Source organism: Scomber japonicus, chromosome 16 (genome assembly GCF_027409825.1).
Source record: "Scomber japonicus isolate fScoJap1 chromosome 16, fScoJap1.pri, whole genome shotgun sequence".
In the NCBI taxonomy this organism is placed as follows: Eukaryota; Metazoa; Chordata; class Actinopteri; order Scombriformes; family Scombridae; genus Scomber; species Scomber japonicus.
Genome location: NC_070593.1, coordinates 35,001 through 57,500, shown reverse-complemented (window position 1 = coordinate 57,500; position 22,500 = coordinate 35,001). Strand labels below are relative to the sequence as shown.

Sequence of the window (22,500 nt, the reverse complement as noted above, 5' to 3'; positions counted from 1 at the left end):
GACCCGGACCGCCGGAGTCCGGACCCGAGCCGGTCCTGCTGGGTCCCGAGTTCTCCAGCCTGGAGCCAGACCAGGTCCCGGAGCTGGTCCAGACCACCATCCTGTACCTGCAGCCGGACGGGACTCTGCTGGACGGATCCGGTCTCAGTGTGGAGGACCAGCAGGTTCTGCTGGACCAGCTCAGCCAGCAGCACCTGGTCCAGCAAGACCTTGTCCAACAAGACCTGGTCCAGGTCTCTGACAGCGAGGCAGCCCAGCTGCTCCAGAACCAGAATCAGGTTCTGAAGACCGTCCCGGTCCACAACGTGGCTCTGGACCCGAACCAGCTGCAGCAGGTCATCAACCAGGTGACCCGGTCCCAGCAGGTCCAGCAGGTCCAGCCCCAGCAGGTCCAGCAGGTCCAGACCCAGCAGGTCCAGCCCCAGCAGGTCCAGCAGGTCCAGGTCCAACAGGTCCAGACCCAGCAGGTCCAGCAGGTCCAGGTCCAGCAGGTCCAGACCCAGCAGGTCCAGGTCCAGCAGGTCCAGCAGGTCCAGCAGGTCCAGGCTTCGCTGCAGCTGAAGACCGCGGCCCGGCAGGTCGCCATGCAGACCAGCAGCTCGGTCCAGAAGAAGGTGAGTCTGGTTCTGAGGGTTCTATGAGCTGGGAGCACAGTGTTCTAGTAGGTTCATAAGGTTCTATGAGCTGGGAGCGCAGTGTTCTAGTAGGTTCATAAGGTTCTATGAGCTGGGAGCGCAGTGTTCTAGTAGGTTCATAAGGTTCTATGAGCTGGGAGCGCAGTGTTCTAGTAGGTCCATAAGGTTCTATGAGCTGGGAGCACAGTGTTCTAGTAGGTTCATCAGGTTCTATGAGCTGGGAGCACAGTGTTCTAGTAGGTTCATAAGGTTCTATGAGCTGGGAGCACAGTGTTCTAGTAGGTTCATAAGGTTCTATGAGCTGGGAGCACAGTGTTCTAGTAGGTTCATAAGGTTCTATGAGCTGGGAGCACAGTGTTCTAGTAGGTTCATAAGGTTCTATGAGCTGGGAGCACAGTGTTCTAGTAGGTTCATAAGGTTCTATGAACTGGGAGCGCAGTGTTCTAGTAGGTTCATAAGGTTCTATGAGCTGGTAGCGCAGTGTTCTAGTAGGTTCATAAGGTTCTATGAGCTGGTAGCGCAGTGTTCTAGTAGGTTCATAAGGTTCTATGAGCTGGGAGCACAGTGTTCTAGTAGGTTCATAAGGTTCTATGAGCTGGGAGCACAGTGTTCTAGTAGGTTCATAAGGTTCTATGAGCTGGGAGCACAGTGTTCTAGTAGGTTCATAAGGTTCTATGAGCTGGGAGCACAGTGTTCTAGTAGGTTCATAAGGTTCTATGAGCTGGGAGCACAGTGTTCTAGTAGGTTCATAAGGTTCTATGAGCTGGGAGCACAGTGTTCTAGTAGGTTCATAAGGTTCTATGAGCTGGGAGCGCAGTGTTCTAGTAGGTTCATAAGGTTCTATGAGCTGGGAGCGCAGTGTTCTAGTAGGTTCATAAGGTTCTATGAGCTGGGAGCGCAGTGTTCTAGTAGGTCCATAAGGTTCTATGAGCTGGGAGCACAGTGTTCTAGTAGGTTCATCAGGTTCTATGAGCTGGGAGCACAGTGTTCTAGTAGGTTCATAAGGTTCTATGAGCTGGGAGCACAGTGTTCTAGTAGGTTCATAAGGTTCTATGAGCTGGGAGCACAGTGTTCTAGTAGGTTCATAAGGTTCTATGAGCTGGGAGCACAGTGTTCTAGTAGGTTCATAAGGTTCTATGAGCTGGGAGCACAGTGTTCTAGTAGGTTCATAAGGTTCTATGAACTGGGAGCGCAGTGTTCTAGTAGGTTCATAAGGTTCTATGAGCTGGTAGCGCAGTGTTCTAGTAGGTTCATAAGGTTCTATGAGCTGGTAGCGCAGTGTTCTAGTAGGTTCATAAGGTTCTATGAGCTGGGAGCACAGTGTTCTAGTAGGTTCATAAGGTTCTATGAGCTGGGAGCACAGTGTTCTAGTAGGTTCATAAGGTTCTATGAGCTGGGAGCACAGTGTTCTAGTAGGTTCATAAGGTTCTATGAGCTGGGAGCACAGTGTTCTAGTAGGTTCATAAGGTTCTATGAGCTGGGAGCACAGTGTTCTAGTAGGTTCATAAGGTTCTATGAGTTCTTTCAGATATGATGGAGTCTGATCATTGAGAGCTTTGAAAGTGAGGAGAAGGATTTTAAATTCTATTGTAGATTTTACAGGAAGTGGATGCAGTAATATGATCTCTCTAGGGTTCTAGGGTTCTAGGGTTAGGGTTCTAGGGTTCTAGGGTTAGGGTTCTAGGGTTCTAGGGTTAGGGTTCTAGGGTTCTAGGGTTAGGGTTCTAGGGTTCTAGGGTTAGGGTTCTAGGGTTCTGATAATGAATATTACAGATGAAAAAGTCCTTGAAATGTTTAACCCTGTATTTGTGGTTCTGGTCTCATGTGGTTCTGGTCTCATGTGGTTCTGGTCTCATGTGGTTCTGGTCTCATGTGGTTCTCTGTCCGCAGGCAGAACCGGTTCGGATCCAGATCCAGATTCCTCCCAAACAGGAAGTGAAGTCTGGCTCCGCCCCCCATCAGGTGAAACTGTCGGCCAATGGGAGCGCTCAGATTCTGCAGCTGCAGCCTGTGATTGGTCAGCAGGGTCAGCACTTCCTGGTCCAGCAGAGTCCAGGTGCCCCCCCCCTCCAGCTGGTCCTGCAGAGCCCCGCCCCCGTGGTCGGATCTCTGCTCCCATTGGTCCACAAACCGCCCCCCCCCCTCCCTCAAGACCGTTAGCTTCCCGCTAATTAAAACCGCTAACGGCGTGACACTGAAGGGCCCCGTTAAACCAGCGGCCCCCCCGGCTCAGCCCCGCCCCCCCACCGTGGCTACCCCGGCCCCCCTGGCCCCCCCGGCCCCCCCGGTCCCCCCGGCCCCCCCGGCGAGGGGGAAGAAGCAGAAGAAGAGAGACAAGAAGGCCGCCAAAGTCCAGACCAGGTCCGGCCGTGTGTCCCGCCCCCCCAAGTACAAAGCCAAAGACTATAAGTTCATAAAGACGGAGGACTTAGCGGACGGCCGTCAGTCGGCGTCGGACGACTACAGCGACCTGAGCGAGGAGGAGGAGGGGGGGGGCTCAGCGGGAGGCCCCGCCCCCCCCCCTCACCTACAGCCGCAGCCGCTCGCATCGCTGCCAGACCTGCGAGAAGTCGTACATCGGCGCCGGCGGCTTGAACCGCCATTACAAGCTGAACCCGACTCACGGAGAGCCCGCCCCCCCCGCTGACGGCGGCCAATCACAGGAGCCGCCGGACGCCGAAGGGGACGAAGAGAAGAAGGAGGAGGACAGACCGGTTGCCACGGCAACAACCAGAGTAAGACACCTAACCACCAATCGGAGCGTAGATCAGGATCAATTCCTTTGATTAGTGATTAGAATCAGACCCACTGACCCGCTGATCAGCTGATTACTGATCAGCTGATTACTGATCAGCTGATTACTGACCCACTGATCAGCTGACCCACTGATCAGCTGACCCACTGATCAGCTGACCCACTGACCCGCTGATCAGCTGATTACTGACCCACTGATCAGCTGATCAGCTGATTACTGACCCACTGATCAGCTGACCCACTGATCAGCTGACCCACTGACCCGCTGATCAGCTGATTACTGACCCGCTGATCAGCGGATCAGCTGATTACTGACTGGTCTACTCTGTGTGTTCCTGCAGGCAGACGGGGGCCCAGCTGCAGCCGTAGGACTCAGGGGCCTCCATCAGCGGGGCCCCGGCCGGCCCCGAGGTCGAGGACGAGGCAGGGGGCGGGGCCGAGGGCGGGGCCGGCCGATGGGACCGCCTCCCAAGGTGAGACAGACGTCTGTAATGACCGCAGCCTCCGACAGGTCTGCCTCATATTAACTTAATTTGATTGGTCGTCCCACTCAGGTGACGGTCGGCCTCATCAGCAGGCGGGGTCGCCGCGGGAGACCTCCCAAGCTCAGTGTTACCATGGCAACAGCAGAGCAGCAGGCGGAGAGGAGACGGGAACGACTGCAGGAGGTAAGACGTGAACCTTCAAAGTAAAAGTTATATGACACCGAAGATATCGTTCGTGTTACCATGACGACCGTGTGTTGCTTACAGCTGGTGGAGCAGTGTGAGGATGAGGAGCTGATGGACGTCGTCCTTCCTCGTTTGACTAAAGTGTTGAGTCTGTGGGAGCTGCTTCTGGCCAAGGTACATACTGTCCCACATAGATATATACATACTGTCCCACATAGATATATACATACTGTCCCACATAGATATATACATACTGTCCCACATAGATATATACATACCTGTCCCACATAGATATGTACATACTGTCCCACATAGATATATACATACCTGTCCCACATAGATATATACATACTGTCCCACATAGATATATACACACTGTCCCACATAGATATATACATACTGTCCCACATAGATATATACATACTGTCCCACATAGATATATACATACCTGTCCCACAAAGATATATACATACTGTCCCACATAGATATATACATACTGTCCCACAAAAGATATATACATACTGTCCCACATAGATATATACATACTGTCCCACATAGATATATACATACTGTCCCACATAGATATATACATACTGTCCCACATAGATATTTACATACCTGTCCCACATAGATATATACATACTGTCCCACATAGATATATACATACTGTCCCACATAGATATATACATACCTGTCCCACATAGATATATACATACCTGTCCCACATAGATATATACATACTGTCCCACATAGATATATACATACTGTCCCACATAGATATATACATACTGTCCCACATAGATATGTACATACTGTCCCACATAGATATATACATACCTGTCCCACATAGATATATACATACTGTCCCACATAGATATATACATACTGTCCCACATAGATATATACATACCTGTCCCACATAGACTAAAGGCTCCTCCTTTATGATTCAGGCCGGTTTCCAACGTTGAGCAGTGAAACCCGAACTCTGCTTCACTTTTAGATGTTTATTTAAGTGCATTTCCTGTCCGAGTGACGTCTTTTGATGATATGAGCTCTACCTGTGCTCCATAGTTAGAGTTAGCATGCTGCCCTTTGCCTCCTTGCATGAAACACTACATTGTGTCTTCTGGCTGCTTCAGGTGGAGCGGGGGGGTCCAGCTCGCACCCGTTTTCCAGACATTTACCGTGAGTTTGAGTCCCTGCAGTCTCAGGTGAGACAGGCTGCTCAGGATTACATCATCAGCCCACAGGGCGGCGCCATGCCACTGGAGGTCAGAAACATTGAGGTGAGGGCTTTTACTCGGTTTTACTGAATTCTACCAGGTTTCTATTGTGAGCTGCTTTACCTGTTGGAGTCTGTGTGTAGTGGTGTAACCTACTGTCCTGTACCGTAACCTACTGTCCTGTACCGTTACCTACTGTCCTGTACCGTAACTTACTGTCCTGTACCGTAACTTACTGTCCTGTACCCTAACTTCCTGTCCTGTACCGTTACCTACTGTCCTGTACCGTAACTTCCTGTCCTGTACCGTAACTCACTGTCCTGTACCGTTACCTACTGTCCTGTACCGTAACTTACTGTCCTGTACCGTAACCTACTGTCCTGTACCGTTACCTACTGTCCTGTACCGTAACTTACTGTCCTGTACCGTAACCTACTGTCCCGTACCGTAACTTACTGTCCTGTACCGTAACTTCCTGTCCTGTACCGTAACTTACTGTCCTGTACCGTTACCTACTGTCCTGTACCGTAACTTACTGTCCTGTACCGTTACCTACTGTCCTGTACCGTAACTTACTGTCCTGTACCGTAACCTACTGTCCTGTACCGTAACTTCCTGTCCTGTACCGTTACCTACTGTCCTGTACCGTAACTTCCTGTCCTGTACCGTAACCTACTGTCCTGTACCGTAACTTACTGTCCCGTACCGTAACCTACTGTCCTGTACCGTAACTTCCTGTCCTGTACCATTACCTACTGTCCTGTCCTGTACCTACTGTCCTGTACCTACTGTCCTGTACCGTAACCTACTGTCCTGTACCGTTACCTACTGTCCCGTACCGTTACCTACTGTCCCGTACCGTTACCTACTGTCCCGTACCGTTACCTACTGTCCCGTACCGCTACCTACTGTCCCGTACCGTAACCTACTGTCCTGTACCGTAACCTACTGTCCTGTACCGTAACCTACTGTCCTGTACCGTAACCTACTGTCCTGTACCGTTACCTACTGTCCTGTACCGTAACTTCCTGTCCTGTACCGTTACCTACTGTCCCGTACCGTAACCTACTGTCCTGTACCGTTACCTACTGTCCCGTACCGTAACTTCCTGTCCTGTACCGTTACCTACTGTCCTGTACCGTTACCTACTGTCCTGTACCGTAACCTACTGTCCTGTACCGTAACTTACTGTCCTGTACCGTAACCTACTGTCCTGTACCGTTACCTACTGTCCTGTACCGTTACCTACTGTCCTGTACCGTTACCTACTGTCCTGTACCGTTACCTACTGTCCTGTACCTACTGTCCTGTACCTACTGTCCTGTACCGTAACCTACTGTCCTGTACCGTAACTTCCTGTCCTGTACCGTTACCTACTGTCCTGTACCGTAACTTCCTGTCCTGTACCGTAACCTACTGTCCCGTACCGTTACCTACTGTCCTGTACCTACTGTCCTGTACCTACTGTCCTGTACCGTAACCTACTGTCCTGTACCGTTACCTACTGTCCTGTACCGTAACCTACTGTCCTGTACCGTAACTTCCTGTCCTGTACCGTAACTTACTGTCCTGTACCGTTACCTACTGTCCTGTACCGTAACTTCCTGTCCCGTACCGTTACCTACTGTCCTGTACCGTTACCTACTGTCCTGTACCTACTGTCCTGTACCGTAACCTACTGTCCTGTACCGTAACTTCCTGTCCTGTACCGTAACTTACTGTCCTGTACCGTTACCTACTGTCCTGTACCGTAACCTACTGTCCTGTACCGTAACTTCCTGTCCTGTACCGTAACTTACTGTCCCGTACCGTTACCTACTGTCCTGTACCGTAACTTACTGTCCCGTACCGTTACCTACTGTCCCGTACCGTAACCTACTGTCCCGTACCGTAACTTACTGTCCTGTACCGTTACCTACTGTCCCGTACCGTAACTTCCTGTCCTGTACCGTTACCTACTGTCCTGTACCGTTACCTACTGTCCCGTACCGTAACTTCCTGTCCTGTACCGTTACCTACTGTCCTGTACCGTAACCTACTGTCCTGTACCGTAACCTACTGTCCTGTACCGTAACTTCCTGTCCTGTACCGTTACCTACTGTCCTGTACCGTTACCTACTGTCCTGTACCGTAACTTACTGTCCTGTACCGTTACCTACTGTCCTGTACCGTAACTTACTGTCCCGTACCGTAACTTACTGTCCCGTACCGTTACCTACTGTCCCGTACCGTAACTTCCTGTCCTGTACCATAACCTACTGTCCCGTACCGTAACTTACTGTCCCGTACCGTAACTTACTGTCCTGTACCGTTACCTACTGTCCCGTACCGTAACTTCCTGTCCTGTACCGTTACCTACTGTCCTGTACCGTTACCTACTGTCCTGTACCGTAACTTACTGTCCTGTACCGTTACCTACTGTCCCGTACCGTAACTTCCTGTCCTGTACCGTTACCTACTGTCCTGTACCGTAACCTACTGTCCTGTACCGTAACTTCCTGTCCTGTACCGTAACCTACTGTCCTGTACCGTAACTTCCTGTCCCGTACCGTAACTTCCTGTCCTGTACCGTTACCTACTGTCCTGTACCGTAACCTACTGTCCTGTACCGTAACTTACTGTCCTGTACCGTAACTTCCTGTCCTGTACCGTTACCTACTGTCCCGTACCGTAACTTCCTGTCCCGTACCGTAACTTCCTGTCCTGTACCGTAACTTCCTGTCCCGTACCGTAACTTACTGTCCTGTACCGTAACTTACTGTCCTGTACCGTTACTTACTGTCCTGTACCGTAACCTACTGTCCTGTACCGTAACTTACTGTCCTGTACCGTAACTTCCTGTCCTGTACCGTAACTTCCTGTCCCGTACCGTTACCTACTGTCCTGTACCGTAACTTACTGTCCTGTACCGTAACCTACTGTCCTGTACCGTAACTTCCTGTCCTGTACCGTAACCTACTGTCCTGTACTTACTGTCCCGTACCGTAACTTACTGTCCTGTACCGTAACTTACTGTCCTGTACCGTAACTTACTGTCCTGTACCGTAACCTACTGTCCTGTACCGTAACTTCCTGTCCCGTACCGTAACTTCCTGTCCTGTACCGTTACCTACTGTCCTGTACCGTAACCTACTGTCCTGTACCGTAACTTACTGTCCTGTACCGTAACTTCCTGTCCTGTACCGTTACCTACTGTCCCGTACCGTAACCTACTGTCCTGTACCGTAACCTACTGTCCTGTACCGTTACCTACTGTCCTGTACCGTTACCTACTGTCCTGTACCGTAACTTACTGTCCCGTACCGTTACCTACTGTCCTGTACCGTAACTTACTGTCCCGTACCGTAACTTCCTGTCCCGTACCGTAACTTCCTGTCCTGTACCGTAACTTCCTGTCCCGTACCGTAACTTACTGTCCTGTACCGTAACTTACTGTCCTGTACCGTAACCTACTGTCCTGTACCGTAACTTACTGTCCTGTACCGTAACCTACTGTCCTGTACTTACTGTCCCGTACCGTAACTTACTGTCCTGTACCGTAACTTACTGTCCTGTACCGTAACTTACTGTCCTGTACCGTAACTTCCTGTCCTGTACCGTAACCTACTGTCCTGTACCGTAACTTCCTGTCCCGTACCGTAACCTACTGTCCCGTACCGTAACCTACTGTCCTGTACCGTAACCTACTGTCCTGTACCGTAACTTCCTGTCCTGTACCGTAACTTCCTGTCCTGTACCGTTACCTACTGTCCTGTACCGTAACCTACTGTCCTGTACCGTAACCTACTGTCCTGTACTTACTGTCCCGTACCGTAACTTACTGTCCTGTACCGTAACCTACTGTCCTGTACCGTTACCTACTGTCCTGTACCGTTACCTACTGTCCTGTACCGTAACTTCCTGTCCTGTACCGTAACTTCCTGTCCCGTACCGTAACCTACTGTCCTGTACCTACTGTCCTGTACCGTAACCTACTGTCCCGTACCGTAACCTACTGTCCTGTACCGTAACTTCCTGTCCTGTACCGTAACTTCCTGTCCCGTACCGTAACCTACTGTCCTGTACCGTAACTTCCTGTCCTGTACCGTAACTTCCTGTCCTGTACCGTAACTTCCTGTCCCGTACCGTAACCTACTGTCCTGTACCGTAACTTCCTGTCCTGTACCGTAACTTCCTGTCCCGTACCGTAACCTACTGTCCTGTACCGTAACTTCCTGTCCTGTACCGTAACTTCCTGTCCTGTACCGTAACTTCCTGTCCTGTACCGTAACTTCCTGTCCCGTACCGTAACTTCCTGTCCTGCATGTGTTGCAGGTTGCGAGGTCCCTCGGGATCCTGGACGAGGTGAACAGGATGAAAGTGGTTCCTGGTGTGTCTCACAGCTCCGGTCTGACCAATAAGAACGTCCGATACATGGAGGTAAACTCACAGGTCTGGGTCTGGGTCTGGGTCTGGGTCCGGGTCCGGGTCCGGGTCTGGGTCGGGGTCTGGGTTTGATCCGGTTTCAGAAACCTGAATGTGTTACCTCAAGTACCTAGATAGAGTCCTGGCAGGTCCAGGTCCAGGTCCAGGTCTCTGGCAGGTCCAGGTCCAGGTCCAGGTCTCTGGCAGGTCCAGGTCCAGGTCTCTGGCAGGTCCAGGTCCAGGTCCAGGTCCAGGTCTCTGGCAGGTCCAGGTCCAGGTCCAGGTCTCTGGCAGGTCCAGGTCCAGGTCCAGGTCCAGGTCTCTGGCAGGTCCAGGTCCAGGTCCAGGTCCAGGTCCAGGTCTCTGGCAGGTCCAGGTCCAGGTCCAGGTCCAGGTCCAGGTCCAGGTCCTAACCTTAACTCTGTTTCCAGAACTCGAAGATGTTGCCGCCGTCCAAAAGATTCAAGATGGAGAACGGAGCAGGTACTACACAGAGTACTACACAGTACTACACAGAGTACTACACAGAGTACTACACAGTACTACACAGAGTACTACACAGTACTACACAGTACTACACAGAGTACTACACAGTACTACACAGTACTACACAGAGTACTACACAGTACTACACACAGTACTACACAGAGTACTACACAGTACTACACAGTACTACACAGTACTACACAGAGTACTACACAGTACTACACAGTACTACACAGAGTACTACACAGAGTACTACACAGTACTACACAGAGTACTACACAGTACTACACAGTACTACACAGAGTACTACAGAGTACTACACAGTACTACACAGTACTACACAGAGTACTACACAGTACTACACAGTACTACACAGAGTACTACACAGAGTACTACACAGTACTACACAGAGTACTACACAGAGTACTACACAGTACTACACAGTACTACACAGAGTACTACACAGTACTACACAGTACTACACAGAGTACTACACAGTACTACACAGAGTACTACACAGAGTACTACACAGTACTACACAGTACTACACAGTACTACACAGTACTACACAGAGTACTACACAGTACTACACAGTACTACACAGAGTACTACACAGAGTACTACACAGTACTACACAGAGTACTACACAGTACTACACAGTACTACACAGAGTACTACAGAGTACTACACAGTACTACACAGTACTACACAGAGTACTACACAGAGTACTACACAGTACTACACAGAGTACTACACAGAGTACTACACAGTACTACACAGTACTACACAGAGTACTACACAGAGTACTACACAGTACTACACAGTACTACACAGAGTACTACACAGTACTACACAGTACTACACAGTACTACACAGAGTACTACACAGTACTACACAGTACTACACAGAGTACTACACAGTACTACACAGTACTACACAGAGTACTACACAGTACTACACAGTACTACACAGAGTACTACACAGAGTACTACACAGTACTACACAGTACTACACAGTACTACACAGAGTACTACACAGTACTACACAGTACTACACAGAGTACTACACAGTACTACACAGTACTACACAGTACTACACAGAGTACTACACAGTACTACACAGTACTACACAGAGTACTACACAGTACTACACAGTACTACACAGTACTACACAGAGTACTACACAGTACTACACAGTACTACACAGTACTACACAGTACTACACAGAGTACTACACAGTACTACACAGTACTACACAGAGTACTACACAGTACTACACAGTACTACACAGTACTACACAGAGTACTACACAGTACTACACAGTACTACACAGAGTACTACACAGTACTACACAGTACTACACAGTACTACACAGAGTACTACACAGAGTACTACACAGTACTACACAGAGTACTACACAGAGTACTACACAGTACTACACAGTACTACACAGTACTACACAGAGTACTACACAGTACTACACAGTACTACACAGTACTACACAGAGTACTACACAGTACTACACAGTACTACAGAGTACTACACAGAGTACTACACAGTACTACACAGTACTACACAGAGTACTACACAGTACTACACAGTACTACACAGAGTACTACACAGAGTACTACACAGTACTACACAGAGTACTACACAGTACTACACAGTACTACACAGAGTACTACAGAGTACTACACAGTACTACACAGTACTACACAGAGTACTACACAGAGTACTACACAGTACTACACAGAGTACTACACAGAGTACTACACAGTACTACACAGTACTACACAGAGTACTACACAGAGTACTACACAGTACTACACAGTACTACACAGTACTACACAGAGTACTACACAGAGTACTACACAGTACTACACAGAGTACTACACAGTACTACACAGTACTACACAGAGTACTACACAGTACTACACAGTACTACACAGAGTACTACAGAGTACTACACAGTACTACACAGAGTACTACACACAGTACTACACAGTACTACACAGAGTACTACACAGTACTACACAGAGTACTACACAGTACTACACACAGTACTACACAGAGTACTACAGAGTACTACACAGAGTACTACACAGAGTACTACACAGAGTACTACACAGTACTACAGAGTACTACAGAGTACTACACAGAGTACTACACAGAGTACTACAGAGTACTACACAGAGTACTACACAGAGTACTACAGAGTACTACACAGAGTACTACACAGTACTACACAGTACTACAGAGTACTACACAGAGTACTACACAGAGTACTACACAGAGTACTACACAGTACTACACAGAGTACTACACAGAGTACTACAGAGTACTACACAGAGTACTACAGAGTACTACACAGTACTACACAGAGTACTACACAGTACTACACAGTACTACAGAGTACTACAGAGTACTACACAGAGTACTACACAGTACTACAGAGTACTACAGAGTACTACACAGAGTACTACAGAGTACTACACAGAGTACTACAGAGTACTACACAGAGTACTACACAGTACTACACACAGTACTACACAGAGTACTACACAGTACTACACAGAGTACTACACAGTACTACACAGAGTACTACACAGAGTACTACACAGAGTACTACAGAGTACTACACAGAGTACTACAGAGTACTACACAGAGTACTACACAGAGTACTACACAGTACTACACACAGTACTACACAGAGTACTACACAGTACTACACAGAGTACTACACAGAGTACTACACAGAGTACTACAGAGTACTACACAGAGTACTACAGAGTACTACACAGAGTACTACAGAGTACTACACAGAGTACTACACAGAGTACTACACAGTACTACACACAGTACTACACAGAGTACTACACAGTACTACACAGAGTACTACACAGTACTACACAGAGTACTACAGAGTACTACACAGAGTACTACACAGAGTACTACACAGTACTACACAGTACTACACAGAGTACTACACAGAGTACTACACAGAGTACTACACAGTACTACACAGTACTACACAGAGTACTACACAGAGTACTACACAGAGTACTACACAGAGTACTACACAGTACTACACAGAGTACTACAGAGTACTACACAGAGTACTACACAGTACTACACAGAGTACTACACAGTACTACACAGAGTACTACACAGTACTACACAGTACTACACAGAGTACTACAGAGTACTACACAGTACTACACAGTACTACACAGAGTACTACACAGTACTACACAGTACTACACAGAGTACTACACAGAGTACTACACAGTACTACACAGAGTACTACACAGAGTACTACACAGTACTACACAGTACTACACAGAGTACTACACAGTACTACACAGTACTACACAGAGTACTACACAGTACTACACAGAGTACTACACAGAGTACTACACAGAGTACTACACAGTACTACACAGTACTACACAGTACTACACAGAGTACTACACAGTACTACACAGTACTACACAGAGTACTACACAGAGTACTACACAGTACTACACAGAGTACTACACAGTACTACACAGTACTACACAGAGTACTACAGAGTACTACACAGTACTACACAGTACTACACAGAGTACTACACAGAGTACTACACAGTACTACACAGAGTACTACACAGAGTACTACACAGTACTACACAGTACTACACAGAGTACTACACAGAGTACTACACAGTACTACACAGTACTACACAGAGTACTACACAGTACTACACAGTACTACACAGTACTACACAGAGTACTACACAGTACTACACAGTACTACACAGAGTACTACACAGTACTACACAGTACTACACAGAGTACTACACAGTACTACACAGTACTACACAGAGTACTACACAGAGTACTACACAGTACTACACAGTACTACACAGTACTACACAGTACTACACAGAGTACTACACAGTACTACACAGTACTACACAGAGTACTACACAGTACTACACAGTACTACACAGTACTACACAGAGTACTACACAGTACTACACAGTACTACACAGAGTACTACACAGTACTACACAGTACTACACAGTACTACACAGTACTACACAGAGTACTACACAGTACTACACAGTACTACACAGTACTACACAGTACTACACAGAGTACTACACAGTACTACACAGAGTACTACACAGTACTACACAGTACTACACAGTACTACACAGAGTACTACACAGTACTACACAGTACTACACAGAGTACTACACAGTACTACACAGTACTACACAGTACTACACAGAGTACTACACAGAGTACTACACAGTACTACACAGAGTACTACACAGAGTACTACACAGTACTACACAGTACTACACAGTACTACACAGAGTACTACACAGTACTACACAGAGTACTACACAGTACTACACAGTACTACAGAGTACTACACAGAGTACTACACAGTACTACACAGTACTACACAGAGTACTACACAGTACTACACAGTACTACACAGAGTACTACACAGAGTACTACACAGTACTACACAGAGTACTACACAGTACTACACAGTACTACACAGAGTACTACAGAGTACTACACAGTACTACACAGTACTACACAGAGTACTACACAGAGTACTACACAGTACTACACAGAGTACTACACAGAGTACTACACAGTACTACACAGTACTACACAGAGTACTACACAGAGTACTACACAGTACTACACAGTACTACACAGAGTACTACACAGAGTACTACACAGTACTACACAGAGTACTACACAGTACTACACAGTACTACACAGAGTACTACACAGTACTACACAGTACTACACAGAGTACTACAGAGTACTACACAGTACTACACAGAGTACTACACACAGTACTACACAGTACTACACAGAGTACTACACAGTACTACACAGAGTACTACACAGTACTACACACAGTACTACACAGAGTACTACAGAGTACTACACAGAGTACTACACAGAGTACTACACAGAGTACTACACAGTACTACAGAGTACTACAGAGTACTACACAGAGTACTACACAGAGTACTACAGAGTACTACACAGAGTACTACAGAGTACTACACAGTACTACACACAGTACTACACAGTACTACAGAGTACTACACAGAGTACTACACAGAGTACTACACAGAGTACTACACAGTACTACACAGAGTACTACACAGAGTACTACAGAGTACTACACAGAGTACTACAGAGTACTACACAGTACTACACAGAGTACTACACAGTACTACACAGTACTACAGAGTACTACAGAGTACTACACAGAGTACTACACAGTACTACAGAGTACTACAGAGTACTACACAGAGTACTACAGAGTACTACACAGAGTACTACAGAGTACTACACAGAGTACTACACAGTACTACACACAGTACTACACAGAGTACTACACAGTACTACACAGAGTACTACACAGAGTACTACACAGAGTACTACAGAGTACTACACAGAGTACTACACAGAGTACTACACAGAGTACTACACAGTACTACACACAGTACTACACAGAGTACTACACAGTACTACACAGAGTACTACACAGTACTACACAGAGTACTACAGAGTACTACACAGAGTACTACAGAGTACTACACAGAGTACTACACAGAGTACTACACAGTACTACACACAGTACTACACAGAGTACTACACAGTACTACACAGAGTACTACACAGTACTACACAGAGTACTACAGAGTACTACACAGAGTACTACACAGAGTACTACACAGAGTACTACACAGTACTACACAGTACTACACAGAGTACTACACAGAGTACTACACAGAGTACTACACAGTACTACACAGAGTACTACACAGAGTACTACACAGAGTACTACACAGAGTACTACACAGTACTACACAGAGTACTACAGAGTACTACACAGAGTACTACACAGTACTACACAGTACTACACAGAGTACTACACAGAGTACTACACAGAGTACTACACAGTACTACACAGAGTACTACAGAGTACTACACAGAGTACTACACAGTACTACACAGTACTACACAGAGTACTACACAGAGTACTACACAGAGTACTACACAGTACTACACAGAGTACTACACAGAGTACTACACAGAGTACTACACAGTACTACACAGTACTACACAGAGTACTACACAGTACTACACAGTACTACACAGAGTACTACACAGTACTACACAGTACTACACAGTACTACACAGAGTACTACACAGTACTACACAGAGTACTACACAGTACTACACAGTACTACACAGAGTACTACAGAGTACTACACAGAGTACTACACAGTACTACACAGTACTACACAGAGTACTACACAGAGTACTACACAGTACTACACAGAGTACTACACAGTACTACACAGTACTACACAGAGTACTACACAGAGTACTACACAGTACTACACAGAGTACTACACAGTACTACACAGAGTACTACACAGTACTACACAGTACTACACAGAGTACTACACAGAGTACTACACAGTACTACACAGAGTACTACACAGAGTACTACACAGTACTACACAGTACTACAGAGTACTACACAGTACTACACAGAGTACTACACAGTACTACACAGAGTACTACACAGTACTACACAGAGTACTACACAGAGTACTACACAGTACTACACAGTACTACACAGTACTACACAGAGTACTACACAGAGTACTACACAGTACTACACAGTACTACACAGAGTACTACACAGTACTACACAGAGTACTACACAGTACTACACAGAGTACTACACAGAGTACTACACAGAGTACTACACAGTACTACACAGAGTACTACACAGAGTACTACACAGAGTACTACAGAGTACTACACAGAGTACTACACAGAGTACTACAGAGTACTACACAGTACTACACAGAGTACTACACAGTACTACACAGAGTACTACACAGTACTACACAGAGTACTACACAGAGTACTACAGAGTACTACAGAGTACTACACAGAGTACTACACACAGTACTACACAGTACTACACAGAGTACTACACAGAGTACTACACAGAGTACTACACAGTACTACACAGAGTACTACACAGAGTACTACACAGTACTACACAGAGTACTACAGAGTACTACACAGTACTACACAGAGTACTACAGAGTACTACACAGTACTACACAGAGTACTACAGAGTACTACACAGTACTACACAGTACTACACAGTACTACACAGTACTACACAGAGTACTACACAGTACTACAGAGTACTACACAGAGTACTACAGTTTGTAATCTTTGTTTCTTTTCAGCGTCGAGTTTGAAGTCGTGTTCGGTTTCAGTTTCTCCGCTCGTGCTGCCTCCACCCAGCGCCCCCCCCCCCCAGGTGAGCTACCCCCCACCCCCCCCAGGTGAGCTACCCCCCCCCCCCAGGTGAGCTAACCCCCCCCCCCCCCCAGGTGAGCTACCCCCCCCCCCCCAGGTGAGCTAACCCCCCCCCCCCCCACCCCCCAGGTGAGCTACCCCCCCCCCAGGTGAGCTAACCCTAACCCCCAGGTGAGCTAACCCCCCCCCCCCCACCCCCCCCACCCCCCAGGTGAGCTACCCCACCCCCCCACCCCCCCAGGTGAGCTAACCCCGCCCCCCACCCCCCCACGGTGAGCTAACTGCCAGTGTATAGGTCTACAGTAGAACCCCCCCCCCCCCGGGGGTTTATGGGTTAAAGTTCTGACTGTGTTTTCTGGTCCCCCAGGTCTTCTGACCCCCCATCTGCAGTGACCGCCCCCCAGGCCCTGCCCCCCCCCCAGGCCTTGCCCCCCCCCCAGGCCCTGCCCCCCCCCCAGGCCTTGCCCCCCCCCCAGGCCCTGCCCCCCCCCACGCCCATGGAGGTGACTCAAGGTGAGGACCAGGGGGCGGAGCCAGCGGGGCAGGACCAGGTTCTGAGTACCAGTGACATCGCGGCCCAGATGAAGGAGCTGGAGCGGGCTCTGGGCCCCCGTCCTGAGTCCGGATCCGGGTCCACCCTGACCCCAGAGTCCGGGTCCACCCTCACGCCAGAGTCCGGGTCCACCGTGACGCCAGAGTCCGGGTCCACCCTGACCCCAGAGTCCGGGTCCACCCTGACCCCAGAGTCCGGGTCCACCGTGACGCCAGAGTCCGGGTCCACCCTCACGCCAGAGTCCGGGTCCACCCTGACGCCAGAGTCCGGGTCCACCCTGACGCCAGAGTCCGGGTCCACCCTGACCCCAGAGTCCGGGTCCACCCTGACGCCAGAGTCCGGATCCAGGTCCACCGTGACGCCAGAGTCCGGGTCCACCCTGACCCCAGAGTCCGGGTCCACCGTGACGCCAGAGTCCGGGTCCACCCTGACGCCTGACCCAAGCTCCCAGACTCTGGCGTCCCCTCAGCACCAGTCTGAGTCCAGCACCAAAGAACTGCAGGAGGGTCAGGAGATCTACATCCAGACCGACGGTCTGACGGTCCAGCTGGCGGAGCCCGGGTCAGACCGGATCGTCATCGTCAACGGTCCGGACGGGACCACCATGCACATCCAGACACCAGAGGGGGTTCCACTGGAGGCGGTCCAGGCCCTGCTGGGCATCGAGGCGTCAGATGGAGCCAACAGGATCCAGTCCAGAATCCCGGCCGATCCGAACTGAGGCGGACCGGACCGGACCCGAAACCCGTCACACCTGCAGGGAGACTTTAAGGTGGACCAGCACCTGGACCTGCAGCCTGATGGGGGCGGAGCTTCAACACACCTGTTGGTCTGGAGCCTGCAGCGCCCCCCTCAGGACCAACTTGGTTCTGGCCCGGCAGCCTGCGGGGGGGGCGAAGGTCTCCAGAGAGCCGGTCCGGCTCGCAGTGGAAACCGGAGCGGATCCACTTCTTGATTCAGTTTCTAAGTTTCTTGATTAAAATCTCGTCGTGTTAGTTTGTGTTTTATTTATTAAGACTGAGACCGAGGTCCTGGGTCCTGGGTCAGGGTCCTGGGTCCTGGGTCAGGGTCAGGGTCAGGGTCCTGGGTCCTGGGTCAGGGTCCTGGGTCAGGGTCAGGGTCAGGGTCCTGGGTTCTGGGTCAGGGTCCTGGGTTCTGGGTCAGGGTCAGGGTCAGGGTCCTGGGTCAGGGTCAGGGTCCTGGGTCCAGGGTCAGGGTCAGGGTCAGGGTCAGGGTCCTGGGTCAGGGTCCTGGGTCAGGGTCCTGGGTTCTGGGTCAGGGTCAGGGTCAGGGTCCTGGGTCAGGGTCAGGGTCAGGGTCCTGGGTTCTGGGTCAGGGTCCTGGGTTCTGGGTCAGGGTCAGGGTCAGGGTCCTGGGTCAGGGTCAGGGTCCTGGGTCAGGGTCAGGGTCCTGGGTCAGGGTCAGGGTCCTGGGTCAGGGTCAGGGTCAGGGTCCTGGGTCAGGGTCCTGGGTCAGGGTCAGGGTCAGGGTCCTGGGTCAGGGTCAGGGTCCTGGGTCAGGGTCTGGGTGACTCAGTGAAAGTGTGATGATGTCATCAGAGGGGCGTTGGGGTGATGATGTCATCAGAGGGGCGTTCGGGTGATGATGTCATCAGAGGGGCGTTCGGGTGATGATGTCATCAGAGGGGCGTTCAGGGGTCGCGTGTACATTTGTAAACTTGTTTTTTCCAGTGTTTGGATTCGTCGCTCATGAGTTGTTCATATGTTGATAAACATGAAAAACTAAGTTTAAAGAAGTTTATTTTAGTACTTTTTATAAAACTTCAAAAAAAAAACAGTTTGGAGGAAATTAAACTTTATTGATGTTTAAACACATTTCCTGTTTCTCCAATAAACTGCTGAACTGAACACTGAGCTGATCAATGATTTCATCACAACTACACACACACACACCTACACACACACCTACACACGCACCTACACACACACACACACCTACACACACACACACACACACACACAACTACACACACACCTACACACCTACACACACACCTACACACACAACTACACACACACACCTACACACACACACACACCTACACACACACACCTACACACACACACCTACACACACACACACACACAACTACACACACACCTACACACCTACACACCTACCTACACACACACACACACCTACACACACACACACCTACACACCTACACACACACACACCTACACACACACACACACCTACACACACACACCTACACCTACCTACACACACACCTACACACACACACACACCTACACACACACCTACACACACACACACACCTACACACACCTACACCTACACACACCTACACACCTACACACACCTGCACACACACGTCTGTTTATTTTACGACACAGAATTGAAAAAGTCCTTCAGAGTTTCAATGTCGTCTTGTTGAGACTTTCAGGTTCTCATTCTCTTCCGACACAAATGAGCCGCTGCTAAGCTAGGCTAGCAGGCATCAGAGGGGGCGATGTCCGGTCTCTGTGCTAAGCTAGGCTAGCGGGCATCAGAGGGGGCGATGTTCGGTCTCTGTGCTAAGCTAGGCTAGCAGGCATCAGAGGGGGCGATGTTCGGTCTCTGTGCTAAGCTAGGCTAGCGGGCATCAGAGGGGGCGGTGTCTCTGTGCTAAGCTAGGCTAGTGGGCATCAGAGGGGGCGATGTCTCTGTGCTAAGCTAGGCTAGCAGGCATCAGAGGGGGCGATGTCCGGTCTCTGTGCTAAGCTAGGCTAGCAGGCATCAGAGGGGGCGATGTCCGGTCTCTGTGCTAAGCTAGGCTAGCGGGCATCAGAGGGGGCGGTGTCCGGTCTCTGTGCTAAGCTAGGCTAGCGGGCATCAGAGGGGGCGGTGTCTCTGTGCTAAGCTAGGCTAGCAGGCATCAGAGGGGGCGATGTCCGGTCTCTGTGCTAAGCTAGGCTAGCGGGCATCAGAGAGGGCGGTGTCTCTGTGCTAAGCTAGGCTAGCAGGCATCAGAGGGGGCGGTGTCTCTGTGCTAAGCTAGGCTAGCGGGCATCAGAGGGGGCGGTGTCCGGTCTCCAGCAGCAGAGCCTCCAGCGTCAGGCGGGTCTGGGGGGGGCTGAAGGGCTGGTGCAGCCAGCAGGACAGGTACACCATGCAGAGGTCAGAGGTCACAGTGTGGGCCAGTTCCTGCAGGATGGTCTGCTTCAGCTGAAGCTCCCGACGGAAGGCGTCCAACAAGACCCGAGACGAGTCCTCTGAAACATGAAGACAGACGTTAGACGAGTCCTCTGAAACATGAAGACAGACGTTAGACGAGTCCTCTGAAACATGAAGACAGACGTTAGACGAGTCCTCTGAAACATGAAGACAGACGTTAGACGAGTCCTCTGAAACATGAAGACAGACGTTAGACGAGTCCTCTGAAACATGAAGACAGACGAGTCCTCTGAAACATGAAGACAGACGTTAGACGAGTCCGCTCACCGAACTGTTTGGTGGTCCAGCTGTGGAACAGAGGAACTTTCCTGCCTTCAGGTCCAAACTGAAACTCCTCCAGATCCAGAATTCCTCGCTGAGACGCCGTCAGACGCTCCATCTTCATCACTATGGCAACCTGAGAGGACAAAGACAAACACCGTCAGACGCTCCATCTTCATCGCTATGGCAACCTGAGAGGAGAAAGACAAACACCGTCAGACGCTCCATCTTCATCACTATGGCAACCTGAGAGGACAAAGACAAACACCGTCAGACGCTCCATCTTCATCACTATGGCAACCTGAGAGGAGAAAGACTGTTCCACCAGGAGAACCAGGAGAGCGGCCGTTCCACCAGGAGAACCGGACATGGACCCAGCAGCAGGAGCGCTATCTGCTCCTCTGGGTGAGGAGGAACAGGAGGAGCAGCACTGACTCACTGTCTCTACTGGTTCCTCCTGGTTCTCCTGGTTCTAGCTCTGCATGTTTCTGACTCACTGGCTCTACTGGTTCCTCCTGGTTCTCCTGGTTCTCCTGGTTCTAGCTCTGCATGTTTCTGACTCACTGTCACTACTGGTTCCTCCTGGTTCTCCTGGTTCTTCTGGTTCTAGCTCTGCATGTTTCTGCAGTGTTACAGAGATTAGCAGTTTAACTCAGCGTTGCTATGACGACCTCGCTCACGTTGAACTATGACATCATGGAGAACCAGCTGCCCCCCCCCCCCCCCGCCAGGCATGAGGTGTTTGTAGGCTAACTTTAAGCTAACGTAACGTTACCATTTTGTTTACGATGTCGTGTAGTTTGCTGCACTCTTCCTGCAGTTCGGCGCCTCCTGCTGGCGGAGCCTGGACCTGCTGCTCACGGTGAGAGCTGAAGGAGACAAACAGACACAGCTAACATGCTACACTAGCAGCTCTGTGATTGCTAACATTAGCATGCT

At 49.5% G+C, this 22,500-nt stretch overlaps 3 protein-coding genes across 3 annotated transcripts in view; 2 read left to right on the top strand and 1 right to left on the bottom strand.

Moving 5' to 3' along the window:
• The first annotated feature begins 3,014 nt into the window (after positions 1–3,014).
• On the top strand, positions 3,015–17,941 carry znf839 (zinc finger protein 839). The gene is made up of 8 exons (XM_053336155.1): positions 3,015–3,370; positions 3,731–3,862; positions 3,944–4,057; positions 4,142–4,234; positions 5,200–5,346; positions 9,598–9,702; positions 10,119–10,170; positions 17,916–17,941. The coding sequence occupies exons 2-8, from the start codon at positions 3,845–3,847 to the stop codon at positions 17,939–17,941; spliced, it is 555 nt and encodes a 184-aa protein (XP_053192130.1). The 5' UTR covers positions 3,015–3,370; positions 3,731–3,844.
• Positions 17,942–18,045: 104 nt separating this feature from the next.
• Positions 18,046–18,822, top strand: LOC128375738 (small proline-rich protein 3-like). The gene is made up of 2 exons (XM_053336154.1): positions 18,046–18,419; positions 18,450–18,822. Exons 1-2 carry the CDS (start codon positions 18,046–18,048, stop codon positions 18,820–18,822), a joined length of 747 nt encoding a protein of 248 aa, XP_053192129.1.
• Positions 18,823–20,772: 1,950 nt separating this feature from the next.
• cinp (cyclin-dependent kinase 2 interacting protein) overlaps positions 20,773–22,500 on the bottom strand; it is a 3,182-nt gene continuing 1,454 nt past the window's right edge. Inside the window, exons 3-5 of the mRNA XM_053335799.1 lie at positions 22,337–22,430; positions 21,568–21,697; positions 20,773–21,338 (exon numbers count right to left, since the gene is read on the bottom strand). Of these exons, the coding sequence (XP_053191774.1) occupies positions 21,136–21,338; positions 21,568–21,697; positions 22,337–22,430 (427 nt within the window). The 3' untranslated portion in view covers positions 20,773–21,135. The remainder of the gene's footprint in view (positions 21,339–21,567; positions 21,698–22,336; positions 22,431–22,500) is intronic.